The sequence below is a fragment of the Callospermophilus lateralis genome, chromosome 8, assembly GCF_048772815.1.
Source record: "Callospermophilus lateralis isolate mCalLat2 chromosome 8, mCalLat2.hap1, whole genome shotgun sequence".
Lineage (NCBI taxonomy): Eukaryota > Metazoa > Chordata > Mammalia > Rodentia > Sciuridae > Callospermophilus > Callospermophilus lateralis.
In genome coordinates this window covers 139,626,919-139,646,361 of record NC_135312.1, presented here as the reverse complement: position 1 = coordinate 139,646,361, position 19,443 = coordinate 139,626,919, and the positions used below count along the sequence as shown (strand labels likewise).

The 19,443-nt window shown below is 53.8% G+C and overlaps 1 protein-coding gene across 3 annotated transcripts in view; it reads left to right on the top strand.

The window, feature by feature from the left end:
- The window catches only part of Synpo2 (synaptopodin 2), a 141,643-nt gene extending 128,750 nt beyond the window's left edge, over positions 1-12,893 (top strand). For all 3 annotated transcript variants that reach the window (XM_077110144.1, XM_077110146.1, XM_077110145.1), the window contains one exon: positions 9,754-12,893. In XM_077110144.1, the coding sequence (XP_076966259.1) occupies positions 9,754-10,290 (537 nt within the window). In that variant the 3' untranslated portion in view covers positions 10,291-12,893. The remainder of the gene's footprint in view (positions 1-9,753) is intronic.
- Positions 12,894-19,443: the final 6,550 nt, after the last annotated feature.

Below are 19,443 nucleotides of genomic sequence, written 5' to 3'. Positions count from 1 at the left end.
ATGGCAATTCTTCATGCCAGCCCCCGTGGGAGTTGGCATCTTTTGAAACCTGTTATGAAACACCCACTGACCCGTCCCAGCTCTTGGTGGGCGAGGGCGCTGAGCAGAGTCAGGCCAGTGTGTAGGAACTGCGGGCTTCGCGCTTCCGCGGCAGAGGGCTCCCTTTCCTGCAGCATGCTCCTGCGGGCAAGCTGCCACCTTCAGTGTTTCCACCAGTTTTCCCGTTTTCATTCCCAGCAGGACGACTGGGTTCCTGCAGGCCTCAGAAGTGCCAGCTGGATCTGTGACACACGGGGTGACCTGCTGCCCCGCTCGGGTCTCTTGGTCAGCTTTGCCCTTGAGAGCCTGGCATTTTCCTGCTGGTGGGCAGGGACACCAGGCCTGTAAGTGGCCTGTGCTCCTGCCTGGGTCCTATATGGGTGCTGCAGGGAGGGCAGCCAAGGCCGCCCAGGAGGCCATAGCCAGTTCTCGAGCTGCAGGTGCTTCCTGGTGGATTCCAGACTCGCTGTGTTTGAATATGTGCTGAATAAGTCTGGCCTGGGGGTGATCTTAGCTGACCCTGGATCTCTGATCAGATGAGCAAGACTACCTCTGGGAAGAGCAGGGCGCCCTCTTACCACCTGGACACAGGACTCTCCCAAGTTCCATGTGTTTTTGCTTATCTCTGGGAAAAGCACTCCTATGCCTCCTGGCCCTGGGGACCTAGAGCCTGTTATCACTCATCAGAAATGTTCTTACTCTTAACTAACTTGGCAGTAATAAAACATCCTTATCATGGGATCTAGGCTAAAGGGAAATTTTGAAGCACTTTGAATGCTGATTAACTTTTAAAAACAAAAAAGCAAGTATAGCTATCAAATGTCCACAAGTAAAAGAAAGTTCACACACTTGGAACACCACAGGGAAGTACCCAGCTCCTAGGAGGGGCAGGGTGGGCACTGCAGGAACTGTGGCAGCTCTGACCAGCTTGTTTTCAAACTGCACCCAAAGCAAAGAAGATGGTGCTTGTCTATAAATCCATCAATACGAGGCCCGTTTGACCTCTTAGCAGTGGCAGAGAAAAGACAAGAGAGGGCTGGGGTCTGCAGGAGAGAGAGTGAGGGGAGCCCTGGTTACTGATCACTGGTCTACTGGTGTCTTTAAAGGACTTACCTGCGTTTTCCTGAACAATTATGAAAGAGGCACGGTTAAGGATGAGGACCCCAATGCTCCGATACCTTAGGCTTATTTACAATAAATTTTGTGAATTATTTTACTTGTCAAAAAACAAACAAATTAAGGACAAAACTGGGGAAACGGCCATGAATGGGGGGAGCTGTACCCGCTGTTGGAGCGTCTGTTGATTCTTCAGAGGCTCAAGCCAGCCTGGGAGGAGCGTGAGTGGCTCCGGGGGTTCCCAGGAGGAACTCTGTTCTTTGCATTTCTAAGGCCCTGGTGTTTTGTTGCCTCTGGAAGTTTTCACTGGAGGCTAAAACTCAGGTCAGGAGGTCCAGAGGGTTGATGTGGGTGTGGTATTTGCAGCTAATTCACAAGGTTTCTATAAATTGGTTGACACATTTGAATGTTGGGACTGAAGGTAACTAACCTGATTAGCACTTGGAGTAGTCAGCAACACCCGACATCCTGTCGACAGAGGCGGACTTAGGGGCGCATGGAGCTGTGTGGTGAGTGTGTGGCCACAGAGTGATTACCTGGCTGGTAATCACACCTGGCAGTTCTGTGAGACTCCCGGGAAGCTGTGCCAACGGACAACAGCTGTAGTGACAGCTAGTGCCAGGCCAAAATTGTTCTCTAATTTTTAAAATTAAACAAGCAGACAAGCATTCTTCATCCCCTTGTGCATTAATGACAGGCTGTAAGTACAGCTGAGGTCAGTGTTTCCAAATAAAGGAAAAACTTCTGATTTTGAAGAGATGGATCTCGGATGCTTCTGATGAAAGATATTTCTAAATTTCCCATTTGTATTTGAAAAGCACAAGCTCATGATTGTCATTGTAGCTGCCCAGGGTCATAACAGCTCTGTTGGAAATCCCATCTGTTTTGTGGCACTTTGCAACTCTGAAACCAAATGATGTACATAAAATCATATTATTACTATCAGATTCCTGCAAACAAGAAAGGTACCACTAAACGACACTTGCCACCCTCCCCTCTGCTGAGTAGCCTGTTGCTGAAGCCTCACTTGAAGGAGTCGAATTATCACACCAACTTGAACCTTCGCTCTAGGGCCGTGTTTTGAACGAAGGTCACACACACATCACGTGGCAGCAAATCTCAGGTTTCCCCAGGGCCCAGCCTGTGAATGGAAGGGTGCGTTTAACCTGGGAAGGCCACAGGCAGGAACCAAGCACAAAGATGGAGGCAGTGGGGCTCCCTGGGCTGCAGGCCCCACCTGGAAACCACAGCACGGTGACCAGTTGTCCAGGCGGTCTCACCCTGAGCACTGCGGCTGGTCTGGGCGTCGAACGGACCAGGGTGTTGGGTGGAGGCGTGCGTTTCTTAGACTGCTGCTGCTGACACTCTGAGCTCGAGATTCCTCTGCTGTGCCAGGGGTTTGCATGGGGGCCATCAGCTCGCTAGCAAACACAGGTGCATGATCCACAAGCCTTGTCTCCCTCATCCTCACCGCTCTTCCAGGGTGGTGAAGCAGGTTCAGCTGCGAATGAGGAGAGAGGATGGCTGTGGGCTTTGTCTGGGAAAGGGAGGCATTTAGATCAGTGGACGCTGCAGCTGTGGCCGTGTGGTCAAAGTGTTCTGAGCAGGTCTTGAGTGCCCCAGTGAGGGACAGGCATGTTCCTGCTGCAGCCTCGAGGTCTCTGTTCCTGAGGATCCAGGCCCGCCAGTCTCGGAAAGTCCCTCTCCAAAGCCTCCCCCAGGCCACAGCTGCAGCAGGCGGCAGCCCAGCACCCTGAGCTGAATGTGGAAGTTAGTTTTTCACTGTGGGAAGGGTGAAATCTCAATCTTTGGCACCCACTCCCCATTTTCTCTGTGGTGGGGATCCATACCAATCATCTTTAACTCTTCTGAGATTTAACAGTAAAGATGAAATTGAAATTTCAATTTAAAATTTAAATTTTAATTTATTTAAATTAAAATTTATTTAAATAAATAAATTTAAAATAAATTTAGATTTCAAAATCGTACTTTATTTCAATTTTGAAATACAAAATTGCATTTCAAAATTGTATTTTGAAATGTATTTTAAAATTTCATTTTCATGTTCAAACCAATAAGCAGACTTCCATAAAAATATGCTTGAATGAGGCCTTTTCCCCCCAAATAAATAAATAGCAGCTTCAGCTATTTAAATAGAACACAGTCTGAGTCAATGGAAGTATTTTTACAGGTTACAATTTGTAGAGTGACAGGCTTCGCTTTTGGAATAAATGAGATAAAAATGGCTGCTCCAGTATTTTCTCCACCAGCAGGTTCAGTGGGACTGTGTGACCTTGGCTCCAGCCGCCCACTTCCCCAGGCAGACAGGTCATGCTGGCTGTGAGCCCTGTCTGTCGGTCACCTGACTGCCCAGCATCTTTCCTCATTGGCAGGAGGAGGCTGGGGTTGTGGAGAGACTGAGCTAGGTGACGGTGGCGATGACAGCGGAGGTGACAGGCAGAGAGTGCTCGGAGCAGTTCACTGGGAGGGAAAGGCGTGCTACTCAGCACAGACCTTCCTGACCTCAGACTGGGTGTGGCCAGTCCCGTCCTTTTAGGACAAAAGGTTAAAATCATCCAGAAGCAGGTCAGCCCCAGTCCTGGCGGGTGCTGCCCAGCCTGCAGGGCTGATGCCACTTCAAAGGCCACGCTCTGTCCTATTTTTATCGTGGCAGCACCACCCCGCCTTCGCAGCTGCCTCTTGAACAAAAGGTTCTGCCAGGCCTCTGACACCTCTGGGCCCCGCGGTGCCTTTGCACGGCAGCCAACCCTGCGTTTGTGCTGTGTGGCGTGATCTGTAAGCACAGCCTCTCCTCCACCCCAAACCTTGAGCTGGAGCCAGTATCACTCCCGTTTCACAGTCACGGGCAGTGAGGCTGGGAGAGGCTGAACCCAATGCGTAAGCAGAGGCAGAGACACGCGCCCAGTCAGAACGTCCAGGGTCACCGCCTGGTAGCACACGCTGCAGGCCGTTAACCCCAGCCCATCTCTTCCTTCCAATGTGAAATATAGCTGCAAGTCCACTGTGGCCAGGTGACCAATCAGGGCAGAGCTAGGCTGAGACAGGGTCTGACTTGACCTCTGAGTCTGCTCCCTGCATTCCTGCAACTATTTAAAACAAGTGGTTACTTGGCCACTTCTCTACTCCAAAACAGAGCTTGTTAGTCCTGATTCTCTGCCCTGCTTTTGGCAGGCAGAATAACTTGTAGCTTGTGCCTGGAGAAATGGGCTCTGTCCTTCACTTTCTAGGTAAGAGAGCCACATGGAATTTCCAGAACTCCCCTTGGTGGAAGCTAATGGGATCTACCTAGGAGGGTGGGTTCCAGGGAGGGGCTCCTACCTGACCCCTGGTCCCACCTGTCCTTACCCAAGGGGAATGTTGGTCCTGCACTCAGAGGCCTCTTTGTGACAGGACTCCACATCTCCAGGTAGAAATCTCCCCCAGGCCCCGGACGGCCTCTGCTGCCAGGAGCCTGTGGCCACAGCCACCCAAGGAGCAGTGAGCTGCCCTCCAGCCCCTGCCGTCAGCCACGACCCGAAGCCATGTGGGCCCTCTCTTGCTCCAGCCTAGCGGTGTCAGCCTCCACTGGCTTCCTCTTCTCAGGTCTTGGTTTTAAATCTCATAATCGTGTATTTCAGACTTTCTTTTGGATTCTTGCAGAATTCTCTGAGACTTCACTTGTGGAATAGAACCAAATTGAAACTCTTAAACTTCCATTTATTGAATCATTTATTTGCATGTTAAAATCTTCTACCTGTTTAGGAAACCTGACTTACCTGTGTGTCTTGCTGAATGGGACTGGGGTGCATATGGGCATGCACAGAGGGAGGGAGGCTGCTTCTGCACCCAGTGCACGTCTTGCAAGCTGACCAGAGGGTTCAGTGAGGACACTGCTTGTGGCGGTGCAGGACAGACAGGGCAGCCTGGCGTCTGAGTAGGGACCCAGGGAAACGGGGCAGGAGTCACGCTGGCCTCTGGGGCATTGTGTTCCCCACAAGGAATAGACGGTCCTGAGGCCTGAGTGTCCCAGTGTATCCGGACAGCCAGGGACAGCAGTGAGCAGCGAGGTGGGGCTGAGCATGTTCAAGGTCTTGTACAGGTTAGTGGAAGGACCGTGGTTTTCTCGTCTTTGAAATGAGAAGCCAGTGAGGGTTTTGATCAGAGAACTGAGTGACAGAGTCTAGCAGGTTTTAAAGGACAGTTGGGGTGGCACGTTGACGCGGGACCAGGGAACCAGGCAGGTCTAGAGAGACCAAGTAGGACTGAAGTGGCGATCAGGCTGCACCATCTGGGGGCCTCTCCAGAGTAGTAGTGCCCTGCAGCTCAAGAGCTGGTCAGACACTGGATCCCTGGTGCACTCACGAGTGTGGCCATGTGGGCAGGTCGGGTGCGGGCGTGAGGCGACAGGAGTTAGTGCTGGCTCCCGGAGTGTGGCCTCCGGTGGACATGGAGGTCTCCTGCTTTCTGAGTGCTGTGTCCACTGGTGCTCCCCCCTGCTCTTCAGAAATCCTAGCCAGTGCCTCACGAGGCAGAGCACAGGCCTGCTCCTGCTGGCTTCTCCAAGCCTTGGGAAACCTACTCATGCTAAAGCCATGTCCAGGACCAGTTTTATGGTGGCCAGGCGTACCTCAGAGAGGATGGAGCCACGGCAGCTGGACTGAGGTTCCGCTGGAGACCTTTTCTCTTGTGTAAGCAGGACTTTGGCCAAGAGAGTGCTTTACCGTTCAGGTTATAATACAAACTGTTTGAACCTCAAAACATCAGTCCTATTAGGTTTCTTTGTCTTCTAGGACTATTTATATGGCTCTAGAATTCACTCTTGGTCCTAAGGAAAACCTCGGAGGCTGCCCTTGGAGGTCAAGTGTTCCCTGAGGTCAGATGGGCTCTCAGGTGGCCTCATGAGGCAGGTAGCGAAGGCGCAGTGGAGGAGGCTGTGGATGAGGCCACCTTGGGCTGCTAGGGAGGATGGCATCAGCTGAAAGGGGCCCCCAGCCCCAGGGGCCCCTCTGCTGCACACGGACCCCACGTTTCGCCCTGAGCGACTAAATGTGGCTCTCCTTGTTCCCAGGCACTGGCCACTTACTTGCTGTGACCAGTGCCAGGAAGTCAGCATTGATTAACACAAACCTGACTACACGTGAGTGGCCTCCCCGTTCTGTCTAGTCTGCGCAGATCCTGATCCTCTCACCAGCGGTCGGCACAGCAACTTGGGCTTTCACTGCAGACACAGTGCAGGGTCAGCTCGCGGGCCCCTCGGCCCACACCCTCGGCTTCCGCTCATGACCCGCTGTGCAGGAGGCCTCCTGTCCACCCACTCTGATTAAGGCTCAGGTCGGAAGACATCTGCGTATGGGCCCCTGGGGAGAGTTGGAAGCACCAGGAGTTCGTGTGTTACTATGCATCACGACAGACCAGCGAGAGACCAGCAGGCGCCACCCTGGGCTGGTGCTCAGAGAAGCAGGGCAAGCTCTGTGCGGCATTAGCTGCGTCATCTGCCGCGAGACTTGGCCACGGTGTGGGTGACATCTTGCCTTAGGTCACGGGTTGGCTCTGGAGTTGACACTTGTGTTCCAACATCCTCTCACAGAGATCAGGACCCCGATCTGCGCTGGCCTTCCTAGCCGGCTGGAGGAGACGGGGACTCAGTCTTCTCTCCCAGGTTGAAGAGTGAAAGGTGGCAGCAAAGAGCCTCCTAAAGACACCTCCAGTGGCAGGGAGCTGGCAGCCAGGGGAGAGTGCTGCAGGGGTGGGAGGGGACGTGCCCAGGGACACAGGTCCAGTCGCGAGGGCAGTCCACGTCCTGGGAACAGGCAGGCCTGCCCTTTGGGGCAGGGCTAGTGGGGCGTGGGGCTCTGTTCTGCGGGAAGATGGGCGTTATGAGCACATTCCTTGGAATTTATTCATGGAAACACATTCCATTCCACTTTTAGCCTACATCTCATTTTCTAAAAAAACAGATTTTTTTGTTCTGCTGAAAAGGATATGTAGATGTAACAGGGCACTAAAGTAGACGTTCCACTCAGGAAACCCTGGGTCGGAGTTTCCTGACCCTGTAGTGAAACTCCAGGTTGAGGTACAGACTATACAAAGAAGGAGGAAGCAGACGCCCTCCAAGATTCTGGAGCCCCTGGCCAGGTCCAGGTAGCCAAGGGGACAGGTATGGCAAGGAGGGCCGGCATCCCAAGGAGGAAAGCGAGGTGCCAGGGAGCATGTGTGAGTGCAGTCCAGCCCCCAGCCCTTCACCTCAAGCCACGTGGAGGGAGAACTTGCCTGGGTGCCTGCCGGAGAGTGGGTGGGAGGTCAGAGTGGACTGGGGTCTGAGACCTCTCAGGAAATCCGGAGGGCAGGTAGGCCAATGAGCCATTTTGGCAAAAAAGCTGGAAGTTTGCTGCCACATACTCCCTGGAACCACAGCGGGAGGGCAGGGAGCTCAATGGAAACCTCTCTCAGAGTGAGGCCACTTTGGGGGACCTCAGGTAGCTGTGGCGCCATTCCTACATGTGAGCAGAATGTCACAGGACTGGCCCAGGCTTCGTTCCGGGCAGTGGAAAAGCTCTCGCCGTGTAAGATGTGCAGGAGACCAGAGGGAAGAGGCCCCGAGGACCTGCCCTGGGAAGCCAGTGGGACTGGGTCACAGGGAGCGCTCTCATATCAAGAGCTTGGATTCTGTGACAAGGGCCCACGGGGCAGTGTCAATGAGTGATGTGCTAGGACTCCGCCATCACCCTCAGACGTCCAAACCAGAACAGAAGGCGCGCCCGAGGTCCCCAGGTCCCTCGCCATTGCTGATGGGGTCTAGCACGGGGCTCGGGTTGGCCAGCCGAGCAGAGAGCAGCCCGGCCCGGGGACAGAGGGCATCGGCCTCAAGGAACAAGACGCAAAAATGGCTCTGGGGAAGCAGGTTAAAATGAGGGGCCTGGTGCAGGGAGACCAGAGGCTGCAGTATTTGGGGCACAAACAGAAACCAGTCTATACTAAAAAAAAATTGCTTATTAATCCCCAGCTCGTCTCCAGCCTAAGGAATTAGCAGCCTGGCCCTCGATTGCTAGCCGGGGTGTGCCAGCGTGTCTGAGGAACTGCGGGAGCAGCTCCTTCTGCCCAGGGAGCTGGCAGCTCCCCTGTCCTCCTGGTCGAGCTGCTGCTTTGCATGTCCCCCACCTGAGGTTTGTGCTGTGAGTCTCGGTGCTTGCCAAAGGTCTCTGCGGAAAGCCCCGCTTGCTCTCGTACTCTCTCACCCCGAGGCCCCGCTCCTCCGCCTGCTTTGCGCTGGTGGGTGTGCACACCTCAGCTGAGAGTCACCTGCCAGCGAGGCTCTTCCTGGCTTCCTCTGAGCAGGGGGAGAAAGGATAGGCCCCGCTGCCCACCAGGTGTCTGGGTTGCTGCGGCACACAGATGCACGGCTCAGTGCCCGGGTGGACGGTGCTCAGCCAGGGTGACCGTCACCCATGTCCACTCAGAGCCTCTGCTGCTTTCTGCAGCCTGGCGTCCCTGACCACCTACTGTCCTTGAGACCTGACCTGCAGGCCCTGGCAGGTGGCCTCTGGCGAGAGACCCCAGCATCAGACACCATGGACAGGACGATGTCACCCCCCTTCTCACAGCTGTGGGTGGCGGCTACACTTGTCCTTGTGGCACCGGACCTTTGTTTCTCAGTTTAGAAAAGTCCCTGTTTGGGGTCAAGATGGAAAGCGGTCTTTCTAGAGCGGATTCCTGACTTGTTTCAGGGAGCCGGTGGCCTGTGGTGTCTTCTGCAGGGTGGGGACCTCCCGCCAACCCTGAGCTCTGGAAGAGTCTCTGAAGAGTTTGGCATCCACAGAGCTTCTGTTAAATAAGTTTATGATGCCAACACAAAAAATAAGGAATATAGACCAAGCGCAGGCAGGGCCCTAGGAACGCAGCAGGAGAGGCGGGCGCCCGGGGCTGAGTGCACTCCCCTTGAGCATCGGCAGGACACCCGCGAGCAGAGACTGGGGCCAGGACTCGCTCTCTAGGGTGCAGGGTTGGGGTGCCCGGAAGGAAGGGAGGGCCAGAGGAGCCAGCAGAGCAGCTCTCTGCAGGGCAATGAGCACCAGGTGACCCTCCCCCCGGACAGCATGGGGGTGGGAGGGCCAACCCTGGGGCACCAGGACGCCCACTCTGCAGGGCAGCTCTGGCTTCTATTTTCCCTGCTCAGCGACCACCATGGGGCAACAGGTTCAAAGTTACCAGGGAAAAAAGTGAAAGGCCTGGTGGCTTGTGGCCCACTTGCAGGGTTTCCAACATGTTTGTTTATTTTGTACCAGGAGAACAGGCATGGAATGTGGACGTGGACACGTGGAGGGGGCTGAGGGGGCCCTGCCACAGGGCTGGGCATGGAAAGACCCAACTGTGGGATCAGAGAGGGAGGGCAGGCCCCGGGCCATGAGAGCACGTGCAGGCCACGTGGCACACAGAGTTCAAAGGGCAGGCAGCTGAGACTGCCTGACCCAGGATGGACGCTGCCTACAGGGCCGGCTGGCAGGGCTTGGTGGTGGTGCTGGGTGCTCTGGAACCGTGGTCAGTGGAAACTGAAACACACGAGGCTATTAACACTGTAATTAATGCTGTCCTTGCTCCTAGGCCAGTGGGCGCGCCCTTTCTCTCCCTGGAAGACCGGCCCCACCTGCCCTGTCCACAGCACCTCCTTGGCCACAGCAGTCTGCCTTCAGTTACCCTTGCAAGCCTCCCAACGGGCTGCAGAGAGCAGGCAGGAGACCAACACCTTGGGAGGCCGCGGCCCAGTCTCCTCTGGGGCTAGTAGATGATGCCTTCAGGCCCAGGAACATCCAGGAGTCCGTGGCGGCCCACGTGGTCTCAGCAGCCCGGAGGAAGGTGCTTCCTGGACCCCCAGAGGGCTGGAGAGAGAGGCTGCCACCCACCCAGCCGGCTCCCATGGCTGCGTCTGGGAGACAGGAGCACCCGGTGGCCGCCCTCGCCAGTAGCAGCATGTCCACCAGCTCCTGGTATGGCCCTCAGTCGCCATATGCATGTCGTGGGCAGGCATCCAGGGATGACTTCGAGATACAGTCCCTGGAGACCAGGTCTGAGTACTGCCTACCAGCAGCCGGCCGCAACTACAACCCGCAGCCGCGGGCGTGGAGACAGCAGTGGAAGTAGAGGACCCACAGCGGCAGCCATCACCCTGTGGCAGGCACGTGGACGCCTCTGCTCTCCCGCAGGGTGGGCTCTCTCCCACCCCATTGGATCCTGTGGCCTTTCCTGCGCTGGTGCCTGACTGGGTACTCACAGTGTGTCTCACTTCACTGCCGACACATGGAGAATGTCGTGGAAGAAAAAGTAGATTTTGCACTGATGTTCTGGGACTCACATGTCACTCAAAATCTTAATTCTGTTGACAAGGGGCAGTCTATGCACACCACCTGCCCAGAGAAGGGGAAATAAGGGCTGTCCTCCAAGTGCCTTAGTCCAGGAAGAAACTGGCAACACGTGTGCTAATCACTAGCTGCAGTAGAAGAGGCAGTTGGGGGGATCTTACAAAAAGATGCAAATGAGCAAGGATCACATACAAGAGGATCTCCCGGTACCCTAGATGTTTCCCTAGTCTTTCTCTGAAACATTTGTAAGTCTAACAAAATTCACACTTTTTAAAAGATTGACACATAAGAGTTCACAGAGGCACACAAGAACAAGACTTTGCACGTTTCAGGTGGGCTTTTGAAGTGAAGGGTGTAACGGGTGGAAAACAGAAGGACTTGGAGGTAGACTGGTCCTCAGCTGTTTGAACCTGGCAACCGGACGCAGGAATGGACCCCCTGTTCAGTTGTCCTCAAGGGTCAGATGGGAAGGCTATGGTCTGCTCTGGGGTCCCCACTGGCTCTGGTGCCAGAGTCTCCCCAGCAGAGCACCTGTGATGCCTGGCTGGGTTCAGGAGCAGGATGGGCAGGAAGGCGATGGGGGTCACTGAGGTGTCCCCGGGTCCCAGCAGGAATCTCCAGCGGTGGGTTGTGTCACGTGTGAGGTGGAAGGAGGGCTGATGTGCAGAAGGAAGCCGTGAGTGGGCACCAGGATGTGCAGAGGAACGTGCTGACGTGCAGCAGAGGGGACAGCTACTGGGTGACAGAGGATGGGCTATAGAAGGCACAGAGCGGTGCTCCTCTGGGAAATGGCAGTGAGAGAGCTGAGGCCAGAGCCTCGTTAGCACAGAGGGTGTGGACCCCGTACTTCTCCTCATGGCCGTGACCACCAGGTGTCCCCCACGGTGAGGTCCAGCCCTCTACGGCCTCAGCAAATGTCCAGTCACTGAAAGTTTGAAACTTTAGGGTTCACATCTGTGGCGAGCTTGCTTGTGGTACTTTCAACTCCCGAGCCCTCTGCCTGCTGGCTTCTTGTCACGTGAAGGTGTGTTCCACAGACAGGAGCTGATAAAAAGTGCCAGGGCACACATGGTCCCCACTTGGAAGCAGGAAGAGAAGGTGAGGAATCAGCAGGTTCCATCATGGGTGGGAGTAGACAGAGGCTGCTCTGTCCAGTTAGGCAGAACAAAAAAGATGCAAACTTTTCAAAGTTTTATTGTTAAATTATCTTAATTTGATAAAGAGCTAATTCTCTCAAAGTATAAGACATAATTATTAGCTCCAAAGAGTTTTTACAGAATCCTAAAAAGCAATGTCTGGTGTATGTGTTAGTATGTTGGCAAATTCTCTAGAACACTTCACGTAATGCTCACGTGGTTTGAAATTTGTTATGGTGAATGAATCTCCTGGCATAGACGGTCTTAGGAGGTGAGGGACTTAGACCTCACTTGCTAGGGCCAGTTCTGTTTGTCTGCTTCTTCCAGAAGTGCTCATGTTATGTCCACTAGGTGCACACATGATGCTCATTGCTAGACTCAGGGCAGGGTGAGGGAGGCACAGGCCCCACAGACTGGGCTGAGGTGCACGTCACCTGGCAGATAGAGGCAGGAGTCACGCAGGTCTCTCTGACGTCCCGTGGTTTGTCAACAGTCGGAGCTTGGAGAAGTCGCACCTTACAGTGGACAGCTCTGAGGCCACTCTGCGGGAGCACTGTCTCGTCTCACAGAAGCTCCCGGGACTGAGAAGCAGGACTGAGGCCACGCCTGCCCCACCGAGGCCCAATTCTCCCAGCACAGATTAGGTCATTGTTTCTCACAAAACTGGAATGAGCTGGCTCCGGACAGGGCCCCCAGGAGAAAACCACAGCCCAGGACACAGACCACGGTGCGCTCCCTGCAAGCAGCCACCACGGGAGAGGCGTGTTCTGGGCACCTCCATGCCTTCTTGGGACATCGCGACGTCATCCCAGGGCCACTCGTCCAGCACTGGTTCGACCCTGCGTCTGAGTGTGAGTCCCCGTGTGCGCAGCACCTGGCACGATGGTTTAGATTTGCCTACAACTCAGAGTTGGCACCTGCATGGCTGGCCTCCTGCCGCCCGCCTCAGATGGGTCTCGTGCTCGGCCACATCCCATGCGAGGGAAGAGTCGCCAGGTCAGGACTGATAGGGGCTCACAGCCTGAGCTTCAGACAGACGCGCATCACACGGGCTTAGGTATGATGAGCAGAATTGTAGGGACGTTTCTTTTTTAAGAAAAAGTAGCTTTCCACACTAGATGTCTATTCAAAGTAGAAGTAATGACACTTCACACTTTTCTATTAAAAATTCAAGATGTGTTGTTCTGCTAGTAAGATTGTCCACCCCAAAATGCTGTATTTAAAAGATGCACACTGAAAATCAAAGTCAGCAATAAACACAACTTGAAAATGAAGACAAGGGGTCTCCTCTTTCCTCATAGAACTGCTCGAGTCACTGTTTACGCCAGCGTTTACGCCCAGCTGTGGTGCATTTCCTTTGTCTTCGGCTGGGCCTCCGCAGGCAGAGGTTCCTGCGCACGCCCACCTCTGGACTGGGCAGGTGAGGAGTGCTGCATCCTGCAGTGTGAGGAGCCTTTATGCAGACAGGGCCACAGGCAAGGACACTGCAGTGTCCTGCAGGGGAGACAGGAGCCTTTCCAGGCAGGCGGCACGGGGCCAGTGGGGGTCACCAGAGGCAGCCTGGGGGAGGTGGGTCCCGCTGAGCAGCCCAGCAGGCTCAGGCTGCAGACAGCCAGAGTGGTGGGCTGCTCTGGGGGTGGAGGCTAATGAGAGACCTGGCTGGACATTCAGGTGGGGAGGTGCAGGAGCCCTCTGCCGCTGGACGGAGCACAGAGTCCTCGTCACTGTCACTAAAAGCTCCTTCACCAACTCACCTGCAAAGGTCCCCAGTGCCGGTGACAGATGGGGAGCCTGGTCCCCACACACTCGATGCCGCTCTTGAGTCTTTGCTGAACAGCATCCTGCAGCAGTTCTGGGCCTGGCCCCTGCAGAGCCCTGACTGCTGGGCACCCATAGCCAAACCAGCCCCCTCCTTTTGGCGTTTGCCCGCTGGGCTGGCTCAGGCTGACCTCAGTCAAACTGAAGCCCTGTTTCAAGTGAACTCTTTAAACTTTGGCTCTTTCTACACGACCTGAAAACCATCTGCTGGAATATGGGTTCCCTGGTCAGTCCCTGACCTGCTGCAAGATTTTAAGGCCTTTTAATTTAACTTAATTTTTGGTAAATCTAAGTAAAATGGCTATTTTCAGCATTCTGATAAAAAACTATTTTTAAAGGGCCAGCATTTGAAAACAAACTTCAAGAAACTTCAAGAAGTTATAAAGATTTAAATGGCTTAAGCGATCCTAGCAGGGCTGGGAGCTTGCCCAGGTGCATGAGGCTGTTCCCACCCCAGCACTGTAGATCAGAGAGGCAGAGCGCAGCAGAGATGCACCACTTCAGGATACTCAGGCCTCTCTGGGAGATCCTCAGCGCCGAGTGGACCGCGAACTTTCCAATATGGTGGGAGGTGGGCAGCATCAGCTCCTGGTGGAGCCCAGCTAGGAGGCCAGGAGGCTGGGGTCCCTGGCCAAGCTCCCCAGGAGATGGCCATGAGGCCAGCCAGCTGCCCTCACTAACATGAGCAGCTCTCCACGTGGCCCCAGGAAGCCCTGGGTCTGGGTCTCCTCCCACGGCAGAGCAGAGCTGCCCACAGGCAGCTCATGGTTTGCAGCATGTAACTCACCACTGGGTGTTTTAGTCCCTTCTAGAGGCTGGGTCATCCACGCAGTCCCTGGGGAGGGGTGCCCAGCCGTCTTCTTTGGGGGCCAGACTACAGGGATTGGCCCCGCAGTGCCTTCTTCCTCCTGGACACCGCTGCCCCTTATCAGCCTCCAGCCAGCTCTGCCCCTAGGGGAAGCGCCGCCCTCTCCTCCAAGCATCAGCCTTGGGGGTTCTACTGCTCGCGGGAGGTCTGAACGGCCCTCCAGGAGGACCTGAGCAGTGGAGGTCTGTCCTCAGGTCAGGCTTGCGTGGCAGAGGCAGGGGGCATTTCCTGCTGCTGCCCAGTCCCTCCTGGGAAAACTCTGTGGGGCGACTTGGGTGGGAGTGCACTCCTGGGGCCTTCCCCCACTCAGGACCCCCATCCAGGCAGGACTGGACACACAGCCATGCTCACACTGCCCCTACCCACACCCGGACGCAGGAGTCTGCAGGAGCTTCACAGCTGCCTCCTGGCCTTCAGCGCCAGCCTGGTTCAGGAGCTGGGCTTGCTGTCCTTCCTGCTGAGCTACATGCCACTCAGCTCAGCCCTCTGCAAGACCAGTGCAGAGGACAGAGGAGAATGACTCGAATCAGTCGGTCAGTATGGGCACTTCCCAACTCGCAGGCAGAAGGCTGTCACTCCTTTCCTTACCCACCTGAGGGTCACAGCTAGCACTCCTGAGTGGACAGCAGAAAAGCATAGCAGAGTGACCCACATGGCACAGAGCCTTCCAGAACCATGCCCCAAGACTGAGGAGTCGTCCTTTTCCATGAAGAATGGGCAGCCGTGGGTACAGTGCCTGGAAAGCAGGTGGTGGGGGCAATGGGCAGAGTGGCCTGTGTCCCATGGGGCAGCAGGTCTCTGAGTGAGTCCCAGCGAGTTGGGAGAGGGCCTCCCCATCCTGTGGCTTGCTTCAAGCGGGGTGTTCCAGCGTAGGGCTCCCATCGTGGGGGGGGTGGGAGAGGTGAGGAAGACCGGCCCCCAGGGCCTCCAGGGCCCCAGGCTCAAGTGCTGGCCCCAGGCTCAAGTCCTAGCCCCAGGCTGCAACATCTGGGGCTTCCTGCTCCAAGCCCTGGGTTATGATTTCACTAAATGTCTTCCTATCTTTGAATTCCCATGGTCTCTCTATGGTTCTGTCCGCATTGCCCAGGGCTACAGTTAGTGGCAGTGCAGAGTGTGTAGGGACTGTTGTTGACGCTGGCCAGAGGCCTGAGAAGGGATAATGCCCAATCTGTGGTAAAAGAGCCCAAGTTCAAAGCAGAGCTGAGCCAAACCCACAACCGGTGTGAGCCTGGCAAGGAGAGGTTCTGTGGCCTGCAGTGTGTTCTCTCTGAACCCCTGTGGCTGACGGGAGCTGGCTCTGCCACAGCATCTGCACAAGCGGTGCATCGGAATTTCTCCCTTTGCATGAGAAAGAAGGTTCTGAGAAATCAGTACAAGTGCACTTGTAGGTGAACAAGTGCACCTTTCAAGGTCTTAAATGACATCATCCAGAAAAAACAGAATGACAAAAAAATTTTATACATATTTTTGTCCAAGGAAATAGCAAAGAAAGAATGATTTCCTTTGTCTTTTTATATAGAAATCCTTGTCTCATACTCAGTCTGGTAGGATTTCACCATGGGTTTCTGCTCCTTCGCTCCTGCACAGGGAACAGGCAGCTACTGTCTCCAGGTTCAGGCCTCAGAGAGTCTCCAGACCCAGGGCCTGTCACCTCCTCTTACTGCTCTGCACTGGGACTAGGGTCAGCCACAGGTACTCCTCTAGCCCTCCTCTTACTGCTCTGCACTGGGACTAGGGCCAGCCACAGGTACTCCTCTAGCCCTCCTCTTACTGCTCTGCACTGGGACTAGGGCCAGCCACAGGTGCTCCTCAAGCCCTCCTCTTACTGCTCTGCACTGGGACTAGGGCCAGCCACAGGCACTCCTCTAGCCCTCCTCTTACTGCTCTGCACTGGGACTAGGGCCAGCCACAGGTACTCCCCAAGCCCTCCTCTTACTGCTCTGCACTGGGACTAGGGCCAGCCACAGGTACTCCCCAAGCCCTCCTCTTACTGCTCTGCAGTGGGACTAGGGTCAGCCACAGGTACTCCTCTAGCCCTCCTCTTACTGCTCTGCACTGGGACTAGGGTCAGCCACAGGCACTCAAAGCCCTCCTCTTACTGCTCTGCACTGGGACTAGGGTCAGCCACAGGCACTCCAAGCCCTCCTCTTACTGCTCTGCACTGGGACTAGGGTCAGCCACAGGTGCTCCTCAAGCCCTCCTCTTACTGCTCTGCACTGGGACTAGGGTCAGCCACAGGCACTCAAAGCCCTCCTCTTACTGCTCTGCACTGGGACTAGGGTCAGCCACAGGTGCTCCTGAAGCCCTCCTCTTACTGCTCTGCACTGGGACTAGGGTGAGCCACAGGTACTCCTCAAGCCCTCCTCTTACTGCTCTGCACTGGGACTAGGGTCAGCCACAGGCACTCCAAGCCCTCCTCTTACTGCTCTGCACTAGGACTAGGGTCAGCCACAGGCACTCCTCAAGCCCTCCTCTTATTGCTCTGCACTGGGACTAGGGCCAGCCACAGGCACTCCTCTAGCCCTCCTCTTACTGCTCTGCACTGGGACTAGGGCCAGCCACAGGTACTCCTCAAGCCCTCCTCTTACTGCTCTGCACTAGGACTAGGGCCAGACACAGGCACTCCTCTAGCCCTCCTCTTACTGCTCTGCACTGGGACTAGGGTCAGCCACAGGTACTCCTCAAGCCCTCCTCTTACTGCTCTGCAGTGGGACTAGGGTCAGCCACAGGTGCTCCTCAAGCCCTCCTCTTACTGCTCTGCAGTGGGACTAGGGTCAGCCACAGGTACTCCTCAAGCCCTCCTCTTACTGCTCTGCAGTGGGACTAGGGTCAGCCACAGGCACTCCTCAAGCCCTCTTCTTACTGCTCTGCACTGGGACTAGGGTCAGCCACAGGCACTCCTCTAGCCCTCCTCTTACTGCTCTGCACTGGGACTAGGGTCAGCCACAGGCACTCCTCTAGCCCTGCCGCAGTCTGGCTGGGCACAATTCAGGAGCCACTTGTCAAAAGAAACTAACTTTATTTTTAGAACTACACAAGATAAACAAAACAGCTCCTCAGGAATAAAACCCTCAGAGCCCAACTGCCACCACCGGCTTCCCACAAGCCACACACCCCAACAACCTCTTCCTCCCACAATCCTCCTGCTCTTGAGGCCGATTGGCTGGGTCGCATGGGCGGAGCCAAAAAAGTCCCCCAATGAGCAGCTCCGTGGTCTGAAAGGGCAGGGAAACAGCCCAATGAGCATCACCGCAGAGGAGCCAATCAGCTAGATGTTGCTAGATGTTGCTGGGGCTGCTGTGAGCCAATCATCAGCTGGTAGTCTGAAAGGGCAGGGAAACAGCTCAATGAGCATCTCCACAGAGGAGCCAATCAGCTAGGTGTTGCTGGGGCCGCTGTGAGCCAATCATCAGCTGGCAGTCTGAAAGTTTGCTGGAGCCCCTTCGGCTGTGGCTCTCAACATCTCCCCCTCTCTGTTTAAGCAACAAGCATGTGGCTTAGGGACCGTGTCTGCCTTAGGTTGTCCAATAGTACATATGGTCCTTACCCGTTATTGGATGATCTGACCTCAAGGCGTCAGCCTCCTGTCTTAGGTTGGTACCATAGTAATTGGATCTTACCCGTCATTGACTACCAGTCCAGTATACAGCCACACCTGTGTAGAGGTCTTCGTACCAGCGGGGGGGTGAGGTTCTTTGCCTCACCTCTGTTGGCCCCCAAATTTTAGCTGAACGATCATGACAAACAGAAGGGAGGAAGATACACCAAGCCAGTTGATGGCTCCTTTTGGAAAAATTGTACCAACGATGACACCATCAGCATGTATACCCCAACACTACCAGAAGTTGCTGCACCAACAGATAGTTCACAATGCATACAAGTGAGTTCACAATGCATATAAGTGATACATAGTCCAGGCAAGTTCTGCAAGCAGTTCAGTGATGGCTATTGTAGAAGCTGTAGATTGGTTTTATCTTTGTCTTCATGCACTGGGATGAAGATAGGAATTCTGACAATAATGGCTAAAGAAAAATTATATAACATTATATAACATTCCAGAAGGCACTAAAAGAAAACAATTTTCTTAACAATTTACATTGTCTTCACTGAAGATAGGAATTCTGGCAATAATGGCTAAAGAAAAAATTATGTAACGTCCCAGAAGGCATTAAAAGAAAACAATTTTCTTAACAATTTACATTATCTTTAAGAGAATTATTAAATATAATGAAAAGGAAAGGTGAAAGTAAACAAACAGATCTGTTAACCTCCTTTTTTGTTCACATTTTAAAACAATCTTCAACAGCTGTGTACCCAATTTAAATTAAACCATTTAAATCACGTGAATAAAAAAAAAAGAAATTATTTGGATCCATTTTTTCATGAGCGCTCATCATATATGACATATGGACATACGTACATTCAAACACAAAACACAAGTGTGCACACATAATACATATGACACATAACATAATAGTAAAGGCCTTATAACTTTTTACAGGTGAAATCTCCATTGCAATGTTTAAAAACTCTATAGTCAAAAAATAGAACTGATCAGCAAAACATTAACCTAGGTCTGTATGAGCTCAAAAAAAAAAAATATGGGAAAGGGCAATAATAAAATAGATATTGAAAAAAGCATTCTGGTTCTGTCGCAGATGTAAGAATAACCAAACTGGAGTTCTGGATATCACATCTTCTTTTTGGTCTGTAGAAATCGCTTTAGTTAATCTGTCTGGAATCCAAATCAGCTGCTGTTCTCCCTGTGGAAACACATAAACAGACCCCCGATTCCAGGCAATCACTGGGTCAGGACCTTAGTTAATCTCTCTGGAATCCAAATCGGCTGCTGTTCTCCCTGTGGAAACACACAAACAGACCCCCGACTCCAGACAATTACTGGGTCAGGACCTTTCCATTGTCCTGTTAGAATATCCTTCCAAAGTACCTTGGGCTTATATACATTTTTTGGACACATATGCCTTTCCGCAGCACTAAGCCCTGATGAATCCAAATTTAAAAAGTTTAGAGTAAAAAGGGTTATTTTAAGTTTATCTTTGGGGAATATATACCCCTTCCCAATTCCTTCTTTTTGCTTTAATAAGTACATTTT